A 22513-nucleotide genomic window follows, 5' to 3' on the forward strand; every position below is an offset into this window, starting at 1 on the left:
ATGTTTATACATCCACTTAACACTACTCTATTACATATATGTTCGTATATCCACTTAACTCTACTCTATTACAGTTATGCTTATACATCCACTTAATACTACACTATTATATACTGTATATGTTTATACATTAACTCAACACTACACTATTACATTTATGTTTATAAATCCACTTTACACTATTACATTTGTTTATTCATACACTGAACACTACACTATTATGATTATGTTTATACATCCACTTAACACTACATGTTTACAATTATGTTTATACATCCACTTAACACTACATGTTTACAGTTATGTTTATACATCCACTTAACACTACTCTATTACATATATGTTCGTATATCCACTTAACTACTCTATTACAATTATGTTTATACATCCACTTAACACAGGGGTCGGCAACCCAAAATGTTGAAAGAGCCATATAGGACCAAAAATACAAAAAAGGAATCTGTCTGGAGCCACAAAAAATAAAAATAATTTTATAAGTGTTATAATGGTGGCAACACATGATGTAAGTGGCTAAATAGCTATATTTGCCATACTTGCCAACCTTGAGACCTCCGATTTCGGGAGGTGGAGGGTGGGGCGTGGTCAGGGGTGGGGCAGGGCGTGGTTGAGGGCGTGGTTAAGAGGGGAGGAGTATATTGACAGCTAGAATTTACCAAGTGAAGTATTTCATACATATATATATATATATATATATATATATATATATATATATATATATATATATATATATATATATATATATATATATATATATATATATATATATATATCCATCCATTTTCTACCGCTTATTCCCTTATATTTATTTATTTATTTATTTATTTATTTATATATATATATATATATATATATATATATATATATATATATACATATATATATATATATATATATATATATATATATATATATATATCTACATCCTGGAAATATGCAAACAAAACTGTGTTTAGATAATTGATACTTCAAACTTGCATAAATAAATATTAAGGAATATAACATAACTTGGCTTCTGAGAGCTTCAAAATGTAATGAATAAAATGCTAAAGTCTTTGATAAACAAGCAATTATTTTAATAATTAAATATGGTCATTTTAAATGAATTATTAGGATAATTTAAAATTAATTATTTCAAATATGTTTATTTTAATGTATAATTCTAATGCCTGGATGTAATAAGGAGTCAGAAAAAATACAATTAATTTTGATGTTTTTAGCAAAATATAGTAAAAATGTATTTAGTTTTTTTTTTTATTATTAATAAATATATTTATTTGTAGGTAAGATAAACATAATAATACAATTTATCTCTAGTCTGGATGATTTATTTCTTGTCACCCAGTTGTCCTCCCGTCGTGAAAAAAGGCTGTCCTCACTCAGGTCTGGATGGGGCGTGGCTTCCAGCTCCGGCTGAAAATCGGGAGATTTTCGAGAGAATATTTGTCCCGGGAGGTTTTCGGGAGAGGCACTGAATTTCGGGAGTCTCCCGGAAAATTCGGGAGGGTTGGCAAGTATGATATTTGCCTACTATCAAAATGAGTCGCAGGCTGACGCAAATGTTCGTTGACAGAAATGTTGAAATGTAATATTTATTATACACATTTTTACAACATTGGAAAACATTAGTAAAACTTTCTCAGAGGGTGAGATAACTCCTGGAAATGACTGTCTTAGAATGGCCAAAGGTATAGATGTGTGTTTCCAAGTTAAAGGGAACGGCAGGCTGTCTACTTCTAATGGATTTATTACAATCTTCGCAAGCTGGCCAACGTTTGCTGTGGTCTGGAACAACATGGCACACTCAGAAATACATCCAATATTACATACAGATAATGTGTCATGAAACATGGAAAATAAACTAAATACACAGAGGACATAAGTAAAGGAAATTAAATGAGCTCAAATATACCTACAAACGAGGCATAATGATGCAATATGTACATACAGCTAGCCTAAATGTTAGCATTGATTAGCTTGCAGTCATCCAGTTGCCAAATATGCCTGATTAGCACTCCATAACAAGTCAATAATATCAACAAAGCTCACCTTTGTGCATTCACGCACAGTATAAAACGCTTGGTGGACAAAATGAGACAAAGAAGAAGTGGCATAAAACACATTTTTCTGTGGCAGCGTCGGACAAATTTATACGTGTAAACAAACTGTTGAGTCACAGTCCACACAACGGTGAGTTCAAGGGCCTCTGAAATTAGTACGACAAAACGTCGCTCACCAAATACTCTTATCAGTAAAGCATAAACATAAACATATTAAACGGTGGGCTTTCTAACAATTAGGAAGGTTTGTGTCGTAGTTTTCCTCCTACAGAAGCCATATTACAACAACAAAAATATTTTTCACCCCATTTTTTTTCCATTTCCATACATTTTTGAAAAAGCTCCATGTAGCCACCAAGGCGTCGCTCAAGAGCCGAATGTGGCTCTAGAGCCGCGGGTTCCTGACCCCCGACTTAACACTACACTATTCGAATTATGTTTAATTCATGGTGGCGCAGTGGTTAGCGCTTGTGCCTCACAGCGAGAAAGTCCTGAGTTTGCTTCCCAAGCTCAGCTCCCAAGTTCTTTCTGTGTGGAGTTTGCATATTCTCCCCGTGACTGTGTAGGTTCCCTCCGGCTTCCTCCCACCTCCAAAAACATGCACCTGGGGATAGACTGATTGCCATCACTAAATTGGCCCTAGTGTGTGAATGTGAGTCTGAATGGTTGTCTGTGTTGGCCCTAGGTTGAGGTGGCGACTTGTCCAGGGTGTACACTGCCTTCAGCACAAGTGCAGCTGGGATAGGCGCCAGCCCCTCGCAACCCTGAGTGGGACAAGCGGTAGAAAATGGATGGATGGATGAATGGATGGACATCCAATTAACTCTACACAATTACAATTATGTTTATACATCCATTCAACACAATATAACATTTATGTCTATACTTTTACGCAACGCTATATTACAGCAATACATTTGTTTTTCCTCAATTCTTTTTACAAGCCCTCATATGGTGGGTGAAAGAAAATTAAGGTGAATAAAGTGTTAACACTGAACAGCCTCATAAGTTTTTAATAAACTGGAAAAAAGTGGCCCTAGTGTGTGAATGTGTGTGTGAATGTTGTCTATCTGTATTGGCCCTGCGATGAGGTCCAGGGTGTACCCTGCCTTCCGCCCAAATGTAGCTGAGATAGGCTCCAGCCACCCCCCGCGACCCCAAGAGGGACAAGCGGTAGAAATTGGATGGATGGATGGATGTAAAATAGCTGATTTTCTCCTCTGTGTAGACCACGGCCCAAAGTGGGGCCGTGGGGACCATATTTGGCCCGCTGAGTTGTTTGATTTGGCCTGCCAAAGGGTGGCTTTCAAATATGATACATATTCATACTGACCTTTTAAACTCAGATGTAAATAAAACAGCACAGTTGTAAATATAAACAAGTATCAAGTAATTATAGTTGCATATTACTTACACATACAAAGTCTCTATGGCGTATTAGAAAGTATGCACATGTCTGCATTATTGAACTTACTTCATGTTGAATTATGACTAAATTTTGCCAAAAAAAATAAAATAAAATTACGACTCCACTTCAACTTAAAGACAGCATAAGTACTCCTCTCATTCTCCCGAGGCACTATAGAGAGCCTACTGACCAACTGCATCTCTGTCTGGACTGGAGCCTGCAGTGCCTCAGACTGGAAGTCTCTGCAGAGAGTAGTGAGGACGGGCGGAAAAGATCATCAGGACTCCTCTTCCTCCTATCCGGGAGATCGCGAAAAGCCGCTGCCTGACCAGGGCTCAGAAAATCAGTAGAGCCTCCCCCCACCCCCACCAATGACTGTTTTCACTGCTGGACTCTGGAAAGAGGTTCCGCAGCCTCCGTAGCAGAATCTCCAGGTTCTGCAAAAGCTTCTTCCCTCACGCCGTAAGACTCTTGAATGCATCATAATCCCCTCAATTCCCCCAAAAAACAGATTAACTCGCTGGACTATAAAGACAATATAACATACATCCATAAACGTGGATGCATATGCAGAAGTGCAATATATTTATCTGTACAGTAAATCTATTTATATCTGCACCTTCTTTTGTAAATGCAAACACTCTGCACCTTATTGATCTTTTATCCTGCACTACAACAAATGCAACAAAATGTTCTTATCTGTACTGTAAAGTTCAAATTTGAATGACAAAAGAAGTCCAAGTCCATTTCAGACAGCTAATAGGTCACAGTTTTTCATACTTACTATTGTGCTCTGACTAATTTCTCTTGATCAAACCTTGTCTAACATTCTACACTATGTATGATTCTTGGTATCTGAGCGGATCAATATCCGTATATCGGAAGTGAATAAGTTTGGGACACTAAACGCTCACACCATCCTTGATGGCATTTTTTGCAAGGCTAACTATTTGCCATCGGTCATTGGTACTCAATATAGGAACTTTTTGGCAATTGGGGTTTCACGCTTAAAATTGCTGTCTTTGGCCTACTGCCTGATGGCACATTTTCACTTTGACAAATGGAGGCAAAAAGTTTTAGTATCCCTGGCATAGATGTTACATACTGTAAAGTTATCAAAGTGTATACATATTTCAACCTTTTTCCCCCACTATCATTTTTTGCTATATATATATATATATTAGAGATGCGCGGATAGGCAATTATTTCATCCGCAACCGCGTCAGAAAGTCGTCAACCATCCGCCATCCACCCGATGTAACGTTTGATCAGAACTGCACCCGCCCGCCATCCGCCCGTTGTTATATATCTAATATTAATAAAAAAAAAAAAAAGGGTGAAAACTACGCGAATTGCACCTTGTGCAGACAAGATTTTTCGATCGGACACGGAGGAATTAGCGATGTAAAAGACCACGTTGGGACAAAAAAACACAAGTCTAATGCCGTTGCTAGCGATACAAGTGGAAAACTTTCAACGTTTTTCGTCGCCCAAACAGATTCTTTGGATGTGATAAATGCCGAAGTTTTATTTACGGAGGCAATAATTGAGCATGGACTTCCAATCGCACTGGCTGATCACATGGGACAGTTAATAATGTAATGCAACCTTTAAAAATCATTACGCGGTGATCGCGATCCCAAAAATAAACTTTTCTTGCATGATAATGTCCAGAAAAATTCGCTTTATATTACTATAGAGTCCTTTTAACGAATGAGTTTGATGGTTTATCACAAACCTTAAATGAAAGAAGTCCTTTGTTCTCCTGCACCATGCATGCGCAATCCTGTCGGCTGTATTTCACAGCACGACATACTGTTAAAAGTGTTTATACTATTTATACTTTCAATTAACAAATTGAAGTCTTGTGAAAGGTTGACAGGATAACTGGCATTAACTGTCAAAATAATTTCAAACTATTGAAGTTAGCTTACAGAATAAACATGTCAATCAACCCATATGATTTTTGCTGTAATATTTTTGTTTTGAAAAGTCACTGTGACTGATAGAAAAGTGATGGTTTTAGCAACATTTTAACCTGTCTGAATGCTAATAATCATTTTGCGTCGGGGGGCGAAGCCCTGAACCCTCCACCAGGACTTTGTCCTGGACCTACCGGGGCCTGCGGCCCTTGGACCCTGGCTACTAGGTTTTTCTGATTTAAAAGTTGGCAGGTATGGTGAGGTTATAAAGCTTTTGCCTGTTAAAGAAAGGAGACTGATCCAATGCACAGACATTCGCGTGCCACGCTGTCACGACCCAGACGCACACCAGTGCGCAATCATATGGGAGCCGCGCTGAGCGCACCTCCAAGCGCGTCTCGCTGCCGGCGACGGCCGGGTATGGGCCCACGCTCCAGCGCCATCCATTTTCAGGGCTAGTTGATTCGGCAGGTGGGTTGTTACACACTCCTTAGCGGGTTCCGACTTCCATGGCCACCGTCCTGCTCTCTATATCAACCAGGGTGAGCCCCACCCCTTTCGTGAGCGCACTGCGCGCGGAGTGACCCCTGTTACGCGCCCCCGGCAACAGGGGTGGCAAGCAGGTAAGCTGCGCGGGCGGAGCGCGCGGAGTGACCCATGTTACGAGCCCCCGGCCACGGGGGTGGCGGGCAGGTAAGCTGCTTACCTGCTGCGCGTGACGCCGGCCGCGGCGAAAGCGGACGAGGCGGGGTGTCGGTGCGGTGGGCGCGGTAGTGACCCTGGACGTGCGTCGGGCCCTTCTCGCGGATCGCCTCAGCTACGGCTCCCGGTGGGGCCCTCTCGGGGGAAGGGGCCTCGGTCCCGGACCCCGGCGAGGCGTCCCTTCTCCGCTCCGTAAAAGTGTCCATCTCTTTTCTTTTCTTTTGTTGTGGCATATGCAGCAGGTGCCTGCTCGTTTTTCGTATGTGGGTAACATTTAACTATGTATATATATTTCCGAATTGGTTTAACTGCCACCCGCAAAAAAAAAAAAAAAAAAAAATCTAATTAATCCGCCCGACCCGACCCGATAAAATCTTATTTTTTTTAATTTCATCCGCCCGATCCGCGGATAATCCGCGGACTCCGCGGTTGTGTCCGCAAACCGCGCATCTCTAATATATATATATATTTTTTAGTTAAGTTTTAGAATATGCCATAGAGCAATAAAGAACGAGCTGTGGGCCACAAAGAGCCTCAAACATCAGTCACAGTGCATGTACAGACACTCATTCACACCTATTGACAATGTCTTAAATGAACCTAAAACCATCTTTTTCAAATGTGGGACTGTAACCACATTGACATTTTCAGTTCTACTGTATTTTGCTTATAATCTTGCAGTGTTGGAGATTGTAGCATTTGTATTTTTGGTTTATTTCTGTTTGGAGAGTTTGGATGTTGCTGCACATTTGCCTTCGGATGAAATTACTTTTACTAGATTTAACTACTATTTGGGAATAACTGTCAGTTTGAAGGGGTTTAGCTAAACATGGATACCAACCAATAACTGAGGGGGGGAAATAGCACATTTATATTCACTCACAGTATAAACACCTGTGGGGTCTCACATTTGTTTTCAGGAGTATATTTTGGAGTTTTCTGCTCATGCACTACCGTAGGACCTACTGTAAACATCTATTTAGTTTTACCATTAAAGCATAACTTAAAATATCTTGGGTTTTTCCTTTGACAGTAATTTGTAAACCTCAATGGGACTCATTTAGACAACTGGAATCATGAATCACTTTTTATTTCCCAGGCTTTCCAAGAGTTCATTTTGTTAAATACAACGGGGGGAAAAAAAAAAAAAAACCTGTCTGGCTGTGACCTTACTGGGAAGCGTCACTCGCCACCAGCTCCTGCGTGATCGAAGAGAAGGGGTTTGCATTAGCGTGTTGCTAAAGCTATTAGCCTATGAAGGATGGTCGGCTGGAGGATTTGCAAATCCATGCATCTTCTGAGGATGCGGGTAGTAGAGTGGCAGATAAGGCGGCGGGTAGTAAAAGGGCTTATGTTGGCCAGGGAAATATTTCCCTGGGGGGTACAGAACTGGGATCTGGTAAGCCTGCGGTGCAGTCAGCTCAGGGTGGGTGTTTGCAAGACCAGGAACCGTTTGAATTTGGCCAGATGGCAGCCACAGCTGTTTTGGAAGTACTTTCTGAGTGGGGGCTTCTGTGGTTAGCGTAGCCTCCGTAGTAGTACTAGTCATAGTAGTGGTCAAAGGAGAGGTTGCTGGTTGGGAGAGCCACGGTGCCATGTGGAATTGCGAGACATAAGGAAAGCCATAATGTGGGTGCAATAGGGCTGGGTGAGCTCCAGGGTTTTGAAGTGGAGCTTGTGTTGCATGCCTAGGAAACCAGAAGTAGTGCGGCAACATCTCGTGCATAAACGGCGGCATTCCTTGGTGTTGAGAGTTCATTCCGGAACGTGGTGCCGCATGTAACTGAGGAGGTTTCAACATCTGCGCAAATGCGTGCAAGGACGCCCCAGGGTGGGACACAAACTGGGGGTAATGACTAAGGGGTGTGGTTGTCTCAGGCGTTGGATTGTTCTCTGGTAAGGAAGGGCATGTGACCAACAGCTCAACATCAGCCAGAAGTACTGACAGAGTATGCACATCATCCTGTAAAAGAAAAGATGAACTTAACACAGGTTGAACACTTGCTTCCACAAGCATGGCCTGCATGTTTACCTTTGTCTCTATGCACAAGCCTTTGTGATAGGGGGCAGTGAAGGAAAGTCCTCCAGAGAATGCTTCTACGGAAAGTCCACAACTGCTGCACATGGACGACAGGGACCTCCATGTGTCCGACACTGCAGTACAACAGGGGTAATTAAGTCTTGTACAAAACAAGTCCATTTCAGTAGACTTTCAGGGGGAAATGCTGTAGAATGCAGACCTGGACATATGTTAGAGTAGTCAATGTGTATTGATCCACAGTTTCCCTTGTGGATCAATAAAGTTTGTCTAAGTCTAAATCAGGGGTCCCCAAACTTTTTGACTCTGGGGCCACATTGGGTTAAACAAATTTGGCCGGACCTATGAAGAGGGTTCCCTTAAAATTGTGAAGTACTGTACATTGTAAAACATAACTACCTTTCACTTTGACATCTTTTTCTGTAATGCCTCCGATCTTGACCGTCATCCCAGTAGGGAAACAGGAAACTGAGGGTGGTATAGACATGGCAGGGCACGAAATGGTCATCGGTGTCCCCCATAGACGAAGTGGCAGTACATAGTCACCGCCCTGCAGTACAGATACAAATAAATAAAAGGCATAGGATGTAGCTGTAAGGATTGTCAGATGTAGCGATGAAACCATATGAAAATTTCATATTTTGGTAATTGTGACCAAAATGATCATGATATTGTTGAATGTGCTCAAAAAAGTACCAATACACACTAAAATCTTAAATATATATTTTTTGAGAACTAAAATAAACATACTTCTTGGCAGAGGAAACATTGAATATTGTTCCGGCTGCATAAGAGCCATATTATTTGTATGCGTTTAAAAATGTTTCTTCTATTTCAAATTTGTAAACATTTTAGAATTACGTCTGTTACAAATCGGCACAGTAGAGTATAAGTCGATCACTTTGTGCTAAAACAGCACAGCCTATATGTTCAATGGAAATACTGTATCTTAGTTTAGACCAGGGGTCCCCAAACTTTTTGACTCGGGGGGGCCGCATTGGGTTAAAAAAAATTTGGCCGGGGCAGAGCTGTATATAAATATTTATATTCCGAGCGCGATGATGTCACGTTATCGATGGGAAAATGCTTTTTTTTTTTTTTTTTTTTAGACAATATGATTTGCCTGAGCGGCTAGGAAACACCGAGAGTAACAAGTGGTAGAAAACAGATTAGAAAAGACAGATTTAAAATAAAATAAAAATACATTTTATTTCAGACTTCCGGCCCGCGGACTAGTTTGGGGACCTCTGGTTTAGACCATTTATTTGTACCAGTTTAGATTGGGGTATAGAGTATTAACAGGGAAAGACAATGTCTCTTGTTTTTCACACACACACACACACACACACACACACACACACACACACACACACACACACACACACACACACACACACACACACACACACACACACACACACACACACACACACACACACACACACACACACACACACACACACACACACACACACACACACACACACACACACACACACACACACACACACACACACACACACACACACACACACACACACACACACACACACACACACACACACACACACACACACACACACACACACACACACACACACACACACACACACACACACACACACACACACACACACACACACACACACACACACACACACACACACACACACACACACACACACACACACACACACACACACACACACACACACACACACACACACACACACACACACACACACACACACACACACACACACACACACACACACACACACACACACACACACACACACACACACACACACACACACACACACACACACACACACACACACACACACACACACACACACACACACACACACACACACACACACACACACACACACACACACACACACACACACACACACACACACACACACACACACACACACACACACACACACACACACACAATTTCACCCATCCCATTGTTCACCCCCTTGGGAGGTGAGGAGAGCAGTGAGCAGCAGCAGTGGCCACACCCAGGAATCATTTTGGTGATTTAACCCCCGATTCCAACCCTTGGTGCTGAGTGCCAAGTAGGGAGGCAATGGGTCCCATTTTTATAGTCTTTGGTATGACTCGGCCAGGGTCAAGCAAAGGGTAGTCAATCCATACTTTTATCAGCGTGGTTATCAATCAGTTTTTGGATCATTTTATTTAATACGGTAATACTAATCTTCGGGCGTTATCGCTACATCCCTACATGATTAGAAATTGCCAATGACTGGCCTGGCCTACACATTACAGCATGATTTCCACATTATGGAACAATCACTTCTATGACAATGCAGCTGATGGTTTCCTTACTTCTCCTTTCACATGTTTTAACACCATAGTCCAGATGTAAAAGCCTTTGTATTCAGTTGATTTGAATTTATTCATGGAAAAACCCCTTGAGATGCAGCATCTCGTTTTCAAGGGGGACCAAAGACATTTAAAATGATCACACTACAGTACAGGACAAGTTGCACAACAAACAATTACAGACAATCATTAAAGACAATTTTGCTCAGATATCTCTCAGCTCACACAATTCTCCCAGAATTTACAATAGAACAACATAATGCAGTAAAATAAATATAATATTAAATAAATTAAATTCCAACCAAGGACATACTACATAGAGTGGCATTCAGTTTTAAGAAACAAAAATACATTTTGAAGGGACCAATTGTTGATAAAGACCTCAGAGACAGGCGGATGATTCCAGTCAAAAGGGGCTCTAAAAGAAATGGACCTCCGGGCCAGCTCTTTACGCACAATAGGGACAGTAAATTTAGGATATTGAGAGTGTCTTCGATAAACATGTTATTTTCTTACCCGTCGGGTAACATAACATCCCTGGTAAGGAGCGTCCAAAAGTACGTCTCTGCGGGACCTCCTCACAGAAAAGCCACACGTGGAGGGCATTTTAGAGACTGGGATGAGAGTTCCCTCACCTGTTTTCCCAAACAACAAGTCAAAGTGTTGATAAAGCCATGCCGCACTGCAAGCCTCGTACAAAACCTACCGCTATCCACTAGAAAATGAGGCGCTCTGACCCGTTTGACCCTCAGCGTCATGGCGTCGTCACCACATTGCACAGAGTGATCCATGCGCTTGAGTTTGGCATTCAAAAAGCTGTTAAACGCTGCAAACAAGCACAGGTAAGATGAGAGAAGTTCTGCAAACAAAGACATGCGATGATGCTCGTACAAACAATTATGAGATATTCAGTACAACTCACCAGGATTGGTTTTTGATTTATTCGTATTGTCCAGAGTGAAAGTGAGCGAGCCGTGCCGTGCCGGTCCCTCACGAGACAAAACATTGCTGAATTGAAGCCGTCCTCTTTGGCCCACATGAGGAGAAGATTTTGGCTCAACTGTTCCTCCATGACACATTCGAATCAGGAGGAAACACAATGCGGGTGCTTGCCAATACATCACGCTTGATATGATTCTTCTTGTTTTCTCAGCACTGAGCACAAATGTCCAAGGGTGCAGCTCACATATAGCTGCCATCCGCCTAATTGGTTGGCCAATCACAGCACAATGGAGAGACACCTGGTGGAGGTGTCATTGATTTTTTTCAGCACTTCATGGCTTGGCCTAACTCATTATATACCAATTGTACTTGTAGCCATGTAGTGTAAGCGCATAAACAAATAAAAGAGAAAAAAAGAGATTAAATAAATAAATATTAGATTTATAGGATGAAATAGGATTACATTAAATTATGCATTTTTTGTTATGATACTGATACTTGTAAAGGTATGATATAAAGTACACAAATTAAAATAATTGAGTATGTATAATTCTAACATGACTATCAAATCAATGATGAGAGAGTTTATTTAATGCATTTTATTGAATGCATCGCAGTCAGTAAAAAAATATATTTTGAATTAATTAATCATTTCTCAACCATTTGCTGTGCACAGTTATATGATTGTATATACATATTTGTTTCTAATAAAATTAATGCATATACGTATATTTCCTTAGGGATTTATTATAAAGTAAAAAAGCTACATATAAAATATGTTAAATCCAAATGACTTAACAAGTTCCACAGTAAAAGTTAAATTGATTATAGCGCTTTTCTACTTTGACACTATTTCCACAGTCACCCATTTATACACACATTCCCACACTGATGGCGGGAGGTGCCATGCAAGGCCCTAACCACAACCCATCAGGAGCAAGGGTGAAGTGTCTTTCTCAAGGACACAACAGATGTGACTAGGATGGTGGAAGCTGGGGATCGAACCAGGAACCCTAAAGTTGCAGACACGGTCACTCTAACACCGAGCCACGCCGTCCCCAGTATTTTTGTCTGAATATTGTTATCATTAAATCAAGATTAAAGCGTTCATAAAACACATTTTATTGAACTCATCACATTCAGTAAAAAACACACACCACTCTTATTTACCTCAATTTACACTTTTGACACATTAAATTAAAATGACTTAACAATACTAAATTCAAAATTTCAATGTAGCAAAGTTCTCATAACAGCATGAGACATTTGATATAATCCGTTGTATAAATAAAGACAATATGGATCCATTCCATAGAGTGAATAAATATTACAAATCATCAAATGGCAAATCAAATAATTGGTCTATCTTGAATACACAACTAACAAGATGGCTGTATTTTTATATATATATATATATATATATATATATATATATATATATATATATATATATATATATATATATATATATATATATATCCATCCATCCCATTCATCCATTTTCTACCGCTTATTCCCTTCGGGGTCGCGGGGCGTGCTGGAGCCTATCTCAGCTACAATCGGGCGGAAGGCGGGGTACACCCTGGACAAGTCGCCACCTCATCGCAGGGCATATATATATATATATATATATATATATATATATATATATATATATATATTTTTTTTTTTTTTTTTTTTTTAACTTAGATTACCTCTTTTTATGCTTGTCATTTGTAATTCATTTAGCCATTCACTTTCCATACCTCCTGTCCTCATTAAGGAAGCTGGATCCTATCCCAGCTGACTTTGGTATAGAGACAAGGTACACCCTGGGCTGGTCGCCAACCAATCACAGTAATTTGTAACTAAACACAGATTGTCATTCAATAGCATAAGAAAGTGCATCCAAACATATGCATTCTCAATTCCCCACACAGCAGGGGTGTCCAACGTGCGGGGCGACTAGTATGGGGGTGCCTAAAAAAAGTGACCTGATGTTTTGTCGAAATTCGCATATATTGACCTATATTGGTCGGGTGTTAGCATATTTAATGTACAAAATATATCACAGTGCTTTTCCCTGCATCCTTTTATTTTTCTGGATAAACAATTTCTGCCGTACAGCAAGGCAGGTGTGTTTGGTGCAAAGACAAAGTGTGTGCAAAGGGGCCAATGTCAGTGCCACTGCTAATTGCTAATACAGTGGAACCTTGATTTACAAACTTAATTGATTATTTAACAGGGTTAGTAAAAGTTTTTATAGTGAAGCAAATCTCTCTATAAGAAACAATAAATGTAAACATAAATAATGGGTCCCAATCTTGACAAAAGTCCATATTTAAGTTAAGGTTTGTACACTTTGAACACAATATAAAGTGCTATACATTACTGTAAATCAAACACAAATAACTAGAGGGTGGTGGATCAACTGCCCTCACAAACAGATCAACAATCACAAATATCCTTAACTTTAACAAGCATATTGCTACAATTACAAATATTTTAAAAAAAGTAAAATCCACTTTCAATGTAATCGGCAAAGGAGCAGCTGACGAAACAAGAGAGAGGAGCAGAGAGAGGGGGAAAGAGGAGGGGGCTAGGGGAGGGGCCGTGTGTGTGTGTTTCTGTGTGTGTGTGTGTGTGCGTGCTCTTGAACGAGACACCGCTGAACGAGAGGTAGCCTTCTCCTCCACTGTGAAATAAGAATAGATGACCCTATACCCACGTTGAAATGTATCCACTGGAGCATCGAAGAAATGTTGCATCCCTTTGCACCTTCTACCGTCACTTCTTTTTGAACCCACCCATCCCTTGGGCTGTCTGGAATTCTCCCCCCATTGGTCTGCAACGTTCGAACGACACGATCTTCTGAAACTGCACCCCCTACAGAGTCACTGTAACAAGGTCTAACACAGATCTTAATCAGTCTTCCTACATGCACCAAGGACACCACGGCAGTGGAATTCAATTCCCACCAACATATTTTCTGTAACTTCCAACATGGACAAATTCAAGAGTTGCATCAACTCATATTTAATTAGTACCGGTATGTTGTAGGAATTTACTTCTGTTATTTTCTATATGCTCACATAGTTCATAATTTATTTAAATTATAGTGTATACATTTGGGCCACCTTTTATCATGTAATGATGGTAACATCAGGTCAATAGATCAAATATAAAAACATTTTTTATGTACACTTTGGCATTTTTTCCAGAAAAGTCCGGTCTCATCACAATTAAAAACTTGCTGTGGTACGAAGCCGACTTCCTCAATCTCCTCATTACGAGCAACCACAACATGGTTGCCAGGGGGACACAAAATGAATGAATGTAGCGTTCATACGCAGAGACATGGTTCGCACGTAGACTTGGTTTTAGTTGTTCATGAATCGAAAACTTTGAAAAAAAGGGGGGGTTCGTGAATCGAGGTTCCACTGTAATTTAGGACAATGTTGTCGCTGTCCCTTAAACTGATGGAGTGATTAACCTGGTCCTAAAGATACCTTGCTATTGTGGAATACTAAGATATTAAAATAATTTAGTATAGCACCGCTTATAGCTAGCTGGCAAAATAACATGCGTATCCTTAGGTGGCAGCAAGTGCCTCTAATCGCTAGATGGCAACTGGAGTGTTAATTGCTACCTATCTTAGACGTTAACTTGATGATAAAGTTAAAGTTAAAGTCGCACTGATAGTCACACATATTACCCTCCGCATTTGACCCATCCCCTTGTTCCAACCCTTGATGCTGAGTGCCAAGCAGGGAGGTAATGGGCCCCATTTTTATAGTCTTTGGTATGACTCGGCCGGGGTTTGAACTCACGACCTACCAATCTCAGGGCAGACACTCTAAGATGATTATTCATGTTTTTATTTCAAATCTGCAACGTAAAGTGATTTCCAAACACAGTGTGTTTGATCAATGTTCATTTAATTTAATTATTGTACTTTATATTAAATTAATTCAACTTGATACATTTAATGCATTTAAAGACATTTAAGTTTGTGTAAAAATTGTGGGGGAATTCTACAAAGAAACATGTATAAAAATGTCTAATTCAGGGGTCCCCAAAGTTTTTGACTCAGAGGCTGAATTGGGTTAAAACAATTTGTCCGGGGGCCGGGCTGTGTGTGTGTGTATGTATATATATATATATATATATATATATATATATATATATATATATATATATATATATATATATATATATATATATACATATATATATATATATTCCTCACGCATTAATTGACTAAAAGAGTGCGCCGCGTGTGCACGCTCGCCCGACATTGTGGCGTATTCGGCCCGCGGGCCGTAGTTTTGAGACCCCTGATCTAAACTTTACGGCTGCCGGGTATTTTTTTCAATACTTTTATTGTCATATTTTCAGAATGTGTTTGTTCTATTTTTGGCCAAAGTAAGACAAAGAAAACAATATGAAGTTGTCTTTATGTTTTAGTTTTAATGCCATGATTTTAATAGTCCGGCCCGCGTGTGCGCAGATTTTCCTCCACGCGGCCCCTGAACTCAAATGAGTCGGACACTCCTGATGTACAGTATTACAGTATATGTAACCGTTGCAGCAAAAAGGAAATCGAGAGTAGATCCAGCAGAAAAATAGACATTATAAACAAAGAGAGGTAGCTAACATAGAAGCGGTCGGACTAATTAAAAAAAAGCTTGAGACTTCCCGCAGGCCGGACTTTGTGTTTGGCCGTAGTTTGGGGACCCCTTAGTCTAATCCATCAAAAATGTCAAAACACTCCTGCAGTACCTTTGCGGACCCCGTGTTGAAGACCTCAGATTAAAGATGTTACGTCTTAAAAGTTGGTGACATCTTCATCGGACCAATCATTTGAATGTGACGGCGTTGATAACCTTGAAGAAAACTCCTCTTCCCGATGGGTTTTCGGAGACTGGTCATTACAACCGTTATCCGTGATCTGTGACGGCTCCCTGGCTTGGAAATGATCCAGAGATGCGGGGATGGATTCCGTGTCTATCATCCAGCCGTAGCCAACATAGGCCGGAGGGAAAGCCGTCGTGCCGTTCTCGTCGTCAGAGTGCGTCCATGAAGGAGGAGGAGGTGTAAACAGACTACCGGCTAGAAGCTGTCCGTGATGGAGGGCATTGTCCATGCTGCGCCTCGGGTTAACGGGAGATGGTGACCTCGTGTCAAGCTCAATGAAGGAGAGAATACATTCACGCTCACTCACTTTTTGCAGGAACGCTGCCTGAGAGTCACCATTGCTGATGCCGGAGGGATCGCACTTGTATTCTGTTACAACGACAGACGGTTGGTTTTCATAGGGACTCGTGATGAAACTCGCTCCTGACAAATGATGCTTAGCCAAGTTGTTTGGCATCAGCGCTCTCCATTTCTTCTCACTCCGCTTGAGCCGCCCTTGTTGGACGCTGGCTAAGACCCTGTCCCACCAGCTTGTCGTCTTCGAGACCTCGCGTTGGCCACGTCTCCTGGAGGGCATCCAGAAGATCCAGGAACCCAAGACGAGCAAGGAGAAGCCCCAAGCTAACTCCAGAATCCTAGCCCAGAACTGACCTAGCCACCAGCCCCAACCGAAGCGCCTCCAGTTCCCCATCAGCCCGTAGAGCCACAGGAGACTGCAAATCTGAAGGCTACAGCAAACAATGCCCAGGGAGGCGCACACGGCTGTGACTCGCTTTGCGCACATCTCGATCCTCTGTGTAGAAACCCCCCGAAGAAGTGAAGACCTGTAGAAGATGTTTAAATGGGAAAGGGACTTGGTGAGGATTTCCATGCAGAACGGGAGGCCCCAGCAGAGGGACAGAGTCTGCAGGAAAAGAGGGAGCAGTGGCAATAAATCAGTGAAATGTAAGTCTGCTGCTAGGAGAACAGTGCAGTGTGAGACAAGCAGCCCTGCGACCACCTGAGGCTTCTGCAGCATCACCGGGAACAGGAACAATTTGAACCGCCTGGGCGTGACAAGCGTGAGGGTGACCTGAGCCCACGGGAGAAGCTGCATGGGGACATTCTGCAGCGCCGCCAGCGTGGCGTGAGACACGATCTGACAGGTCCCGTAAGGATCCAGCAGCAGGTGGACGGCCCGCACGGCACCCCCCACAATCAGGGCGCTGTTAGCCAGCATCAGAGTGCCGCAGTGGGGGTAAGGTAGAGTGGAGGCACCGACTAGTCCTAAAAAAGCCAAAGACGCCATCAGAATAAAGAGGCTGGCTGAGCCAAAGACGTGGATTTCCCAGGCGAACGCCAGCGTGCGTCTCATGTCGTCCCACTGCAGGTTGGTGCCGTTGTAGTTGGTAAGACGGACACAAGGACTTTGGATGCATGGTCGTCCATATCTCGACAAGTTGTCCTTTGTCGCAGAGGAAAACACACGAGTTTGGACTGGGTGGTCTTCATCTAATAGGAGAGACAAACATATTAATGACCCATTTTGTCATCAGAAGTCTTCTAGAGCAGGGGTGTCCAAACTTTTACATTCATAAAAAAATAAGGATGCACTTTGATACAATTTGTAAAATAAAAAGATCCTAAAACAATGTAGGTCAATAGATCAAGGTTTCTCATTGTATCCCATTGGGTTGAGTTTTTTCTTGCCCTGATGTGGGATCTGAGCCGGGGATGTTGTTGTGGCTTGTGCAGCCCTTTGAGACGCTTGTGATTTAGGGCTATATAAATAAACTTTGATTGATTGATTGATTGATTGATATATGTTAAGCTATGTCAACAAAACATCCACATCTTAGCTCTGTGTTTTAGACAACAAAGCAAATTAGTGTAATAGGGCTGTCCCGAGCCAATACTGATATTGGATATTGGAATGATTTCCGGAAAAAAAAGGTATCGAATTGTATCAGCCTCCATCTAAAATCTCCGATAAAAGCAGTCTGTTCTGCTCTCACTAACATCTCTTCTTGCTAGCTCAGCAGACAGATAACTGGTTGTCTCCATTTGAGAGCCTCTTAAAAGTATTTACTTCAAAACACTGTAAAGCTGAACATACATAAATGTAGTGTGTCAATATAACTTACATGAGGCACAAAATAACATTTAAAAAATGCATTAAAACAAATGTGCTAGCTTGATGCTAATTTACATTGGATATGCCATATACATGCCACGAATTAGGATTAACGATTTTACAAAGTGATTTGAACACTTCCATATATAGCAATCAAAACTACAACCAAGAAGCATGTTGCAATCAAACCGCTGGTGTGTAATGAGTACAATACTTACAGTACAGTTGTAGGGCTCAACAAAACACAAGACTGGTACATTCAACTTAATGGCAAAGACTACCTCCTGACTACGACAACACACTTGAGGACAAACTGAAATGAATACATACTTGCAAATGAGACTTGAAAGTATAAGAAAAAAAGATATAACAGCTACGTTTGTAAATAGTAAACAGTCAATTTCAGATTCAAGCTCTATCCAGCATGCAGAGCACATGTGATCACAACTTAATCAAACAATGTCTAAAATTACACAATACAAAAAAAGCCAAACCAAAAGTTTGTATACTTTGTTCTAATTTCAGATTGGTATCAACCAATAGTTAAGACTGCATTATCAGTATCGTATCGGAAGTGAAAAACTGGTATCGAGAGATCTAATAATGCATGTTATTAATGATTAGTTAATTGTAATTTTTCAATACGCCCAGGGCTTACAAGCACTAGCTCCTGGCCAGAAATGTCCCCCAGGCCGCACTTTGGACACCTCTGCTCTATGAGAAACTGGTAAGACAGTACTTGGCAAAAGTGTGGGTGCACTTCTATGACAATATGTGACTTGTGACATCTGCTGCACTTTGGACACCCCAAATCTAGTCTGTCTGTATCATGAGGACGGGAATAGTATTTGATTAACTGTTAAAAATGTGGGTTATTGTTCAAAACGGAGTGTTATTTATTTATTTCTTTTTTTAATCTATCCTGTCCAGCCACTTAGACAAATCATATTATTGTAGATGCCCATATCTGCTGTACATATTTACTTTACAAAAGAGAAGTGTTACAAAAGAGAAGTAATGTTCGGGGTCCAGAGGTTTATGCAAGTGGCATCAAATATTGTCTACATCAAAAACACCATAATGACCCGAATATAAGATATCATTTCTCGTATTTTCCCACAGAAAACAGTCTGAAAAATATCAAATCGTCATATATTTGAGGTCTAGAGGTTTACACATGAAAACTAGCAAGCGGTACCAAATTATGTAGATATTGAAAAACTATTTTCTCCAAATAGATTAAAAACTATACTGTACGGATTTGAATACAACAAAGTGCTTTCCCCCAGATGAGTTTGAAAAGATGGGTTGTCTTATGTTCATGGTCAATATACAGTACAGGCCAAAAGTTTGGACACATCTTCTCCTCATTCAATGCACTTTCTTTATTTTCATGACTATTTACATTGTAGATTGTCACTGAAGGCATCAAAACTATGAATGAACACATGTGGAGTTATGTACTTAACAAAAAAAACGTGAAATAACTGAAAATGTGTTTTATACTCTAGTTTCTTCAAAATATCCACCCTTTGCTCTGATTACTGCTTTGCACACTCTTGGCATTCTCTCGATGAGCTTCAAGCACACCTGTGAAGTGGAAACTATTTCAGGTGACTACCTCTTGAAGCTCATCGAGAGAATGCCAAGAGTGTGCAAAGCCTTAATCAGAGCAAAGGGTGGCTATTTTGAAGAAACTAGAATATAAAACATGTTTTCAGTTATTTCACCTTTTTTTTGTCAAGTACATAACTCCACTTCATAGTTTTGATGCCTTCAGTGACAATCTACAATGTAAATAGTCATGAAAATAAAGAAAGCGCATGAATGGGAAGGTGTGTCCAAACTTTTGGCCTGTACTGTACACTACAACAAAAATACCTTGTTGACCTGATTACAAGATGGTTGTCTTCCCCAGAAAATTATCTGAATAATCAAGGGCCATCTTATATTTAAAACCTAGATGTTAATACATGAAAACGGGCAGGTGCTGCCGATTTGTTCATTACAAACAATTTGACCCAATAGAAAACAACAAATACCATATTGACCCGAATATAGGATTGTATTCTTCCCCACAGGAAAAAGTCTGAAAAAGATGGGTCGTCTTATATTTGAGATCTAGAGGTTTGTACATGCAAACCAGCAAGTGGGGACAAATTTGTGCATATTTAACACAAATTTCTTCTGTATTTCCGTATTTCTGAAGAAAATTACAGAAATACTATGTTCATACTATGTTCAACCAAATAGAAGACACTATAGAACAAATATCGGGTCATCTTATATTCGAGATGTCCCAATATTTGTTTTCCGAGGGAAAAAGGCATTAATTAAAGTGTGTGTGTAGAAATAAGATAGAAAAAGAAGAATATCTGCATATCACTTGCCAGTTAGGGATCTGTTATCAACACTTGCAGTTTTGCGGAGACGGCCCAGGGACTTTACTCCTAGACGACTGCGTATTGTAACGGAAGAATTAGCGTCTGCTGCTCCAGAGGCTCCAGGCCCAAATAACTGAGGTCTAGTGACGGCGACGCTTCCAGTCGGGGTCAACTCATCTTGGTTTCTGGCCTGTTCCTCTGCAAGGGGACGAATTGTGCCATCCAATCGGTTTGCCTTGCTGCCCACGCTGCTATGTTCTGTTTCACTCACTCGACGAATGGTCGTCTCTGTCCAGGAATGTGAGTCTGACAAGCTTCCAAGTGAAGGGAGACACGCAGTCAGAGTAATGAGGAGCAGAGAGAGACACCCCATCTTTGTCCAGTCGGATCCGAAACCTGTAGAATCAAGCAGAATGACTATGACACAAAAAGAATCAACGGTTGAGGATCAAGAGGATACCTGTAAATCCTTATGCCTTCATGGATGCATCATGTGAAGCAGGTCCTCGGGCGCCTGCTTGCTGCTCTCTGATGACATTCACCACTGCAGACCATCAAGCTTATTCTTCTTACTGCACCGGCTGCTTACTTGGCAGCCTCCCATCGCCATGCTGCCTGCAACCAACACCAAAACAATGCAAGGACCGGATCACAGCTGAAGTGAATACCTGGAACACGTTCTTAAAGATCCTCTATAATTCAAAAGAAAATTAAGTAAACCATGTGAGAAATTGTGACGTTTTAATTGTCGCTCGCCAACAACCCCCCGCACCCCCATGCCTCACTGCTGTAGACACACCTGTCTACAGCAGTTATGTTGAGGTCAATCCCTCTCAAATGGATTACATTAAGATTCTTAAGGAAGTACAAAGTCACAGCAAGCACGGCCAACGGCACTCAAGCACAGCAACGTGGGAGCTTTATTATGTGGCTTTATATTGCATATTCATGCGTGTGTGTTGAAACACTACTGTAAAGAGGTAATAGGGAACAATAATTAGGGGTTCACTTCAATTGTGATATTGGTGCCCTGAGTTTTGGCCGATTTTGTCATTGATCTGATCATACCGGTATATACTTTTATCATTTTGAAAAGTTTTGATAAAGCGAAATTAGTCAAACAGTATGAGGAACACTAACCTATTTATCAGCATAAGTCTGTAATGGACTGTGTTTTGGGGTCAAAGTGGAGTTGTAATTGTTTTTGGCGACACCTAGTGGCCACAATAAATTCAAGAAGTTATAGCTCATGATGTAGTCATTTGAATGATGCGGACACGTTAGTTACTGGATACTTTCTAATACGCTTCTGCCTTGGAGATTTTGTATGTGTAAATACTATGAAACTATAATTATTCGATACTTGTTGATATTGACAAATGTGCTGTTTTAGACTGCAATATTGTTCAAGTATTATTACATACAGTACAGGCCAAAAGTTTGGACACACCTTTTCATTCAATGTGTTTTCTTTATTTTCATGACTATTTACATTGTAGATTGTCACTGAAGGCATCAGAACTATGAATGAACACATGTGGAGTTATGTACTTAACAAAAAAAGGTGAAATAACTGAAAACATGTTTTATATTCTAGTTTCTTCAAAATAGCCACCCTTTGCTCTGATTACTTTTTCGCACACTCTTGGCATTCTCTCGATGAGCTTCAAGA

The 22513-nt window shown here is 40.8% G+C and overlaps 2 protein-coding genes across 3 annotated transcripts; both read right to left on the minus strand.

The window, feature by feature from the left end:
- Positions 1-7172: 7172 nt before the first annotated feature.
- On the minus strand, positions 7173-11677 carry LOC133578232 (uncharacterized). Its single transcript, XM_061932488.2, has 6 exons — positions 11429-11677; positions 11213-11332; positions 11023-11141; positions 8548-8698; positions 8143-8264; positions 7173-8073 (listed from the first exon to the last, which is right to left on the minus strand). Exons 1-6 carry the CDS (start codon positions 11625-11627, stop codon positions 7363-7365), a joined length of 1422 nt encoding a protein of 473 aa, XP_061788472.2. The 5' UTR covers positions 11628-11677; the 3' UTR covers positions 7173-7362.
- Positions 11678-15677: 4000 nt separating this feature from the next.
- Positions 15678-21553, minus strand: LOC133578340 (proline-rich transmembrane protein 3-like). Of its 2 annotated transcripts, XM_061932701.2 has the most exons (4): positions 21302-21553; positions 20848-21237; positions 17345-17835; positions 15678-17248 (listed from the first exon to the last, which is right to left on the minus strand). In XM_061932701.2, exons 2-4 carry the CDS (start codon positions 21212-21214, stop codon positions 16256-16258), a joined length of 1851 nt encoding a protein of 616 aa, XP_061788685.1. In that variant the 5' UTR covers positions 21215-21237; positions 21302-21553; the 3' UTR covers positions 15678-16255. The 2 variants fall into 2 exon arrangements, with proteins under 2 accessions (XP_061788685.1, XP_061788684.1); XM_061932700.2 differs by having other exon boundaries at positions 15678-17835; positions 21302-21552.
- Between the last annotated feature and the right edge of the window lie 960 nt (positions 21554-22513).

The sequence above is a fragment of the Nerophis lumbriciformis genome, linkage group LG38 (assembly GCF_033978685.3).
Source record: "Nerophis lumbriciformis linkage group LG38, RoL_Nlum_v2.1, whole genome shotgun sequence".
NCBI classification, from domain to species: Eukaryota; Metazoa; Chordata; class Actinopteri; order Syngnathiformes; family Syngnathidae; genus Nerophis; species Nerophis lumbriciformis.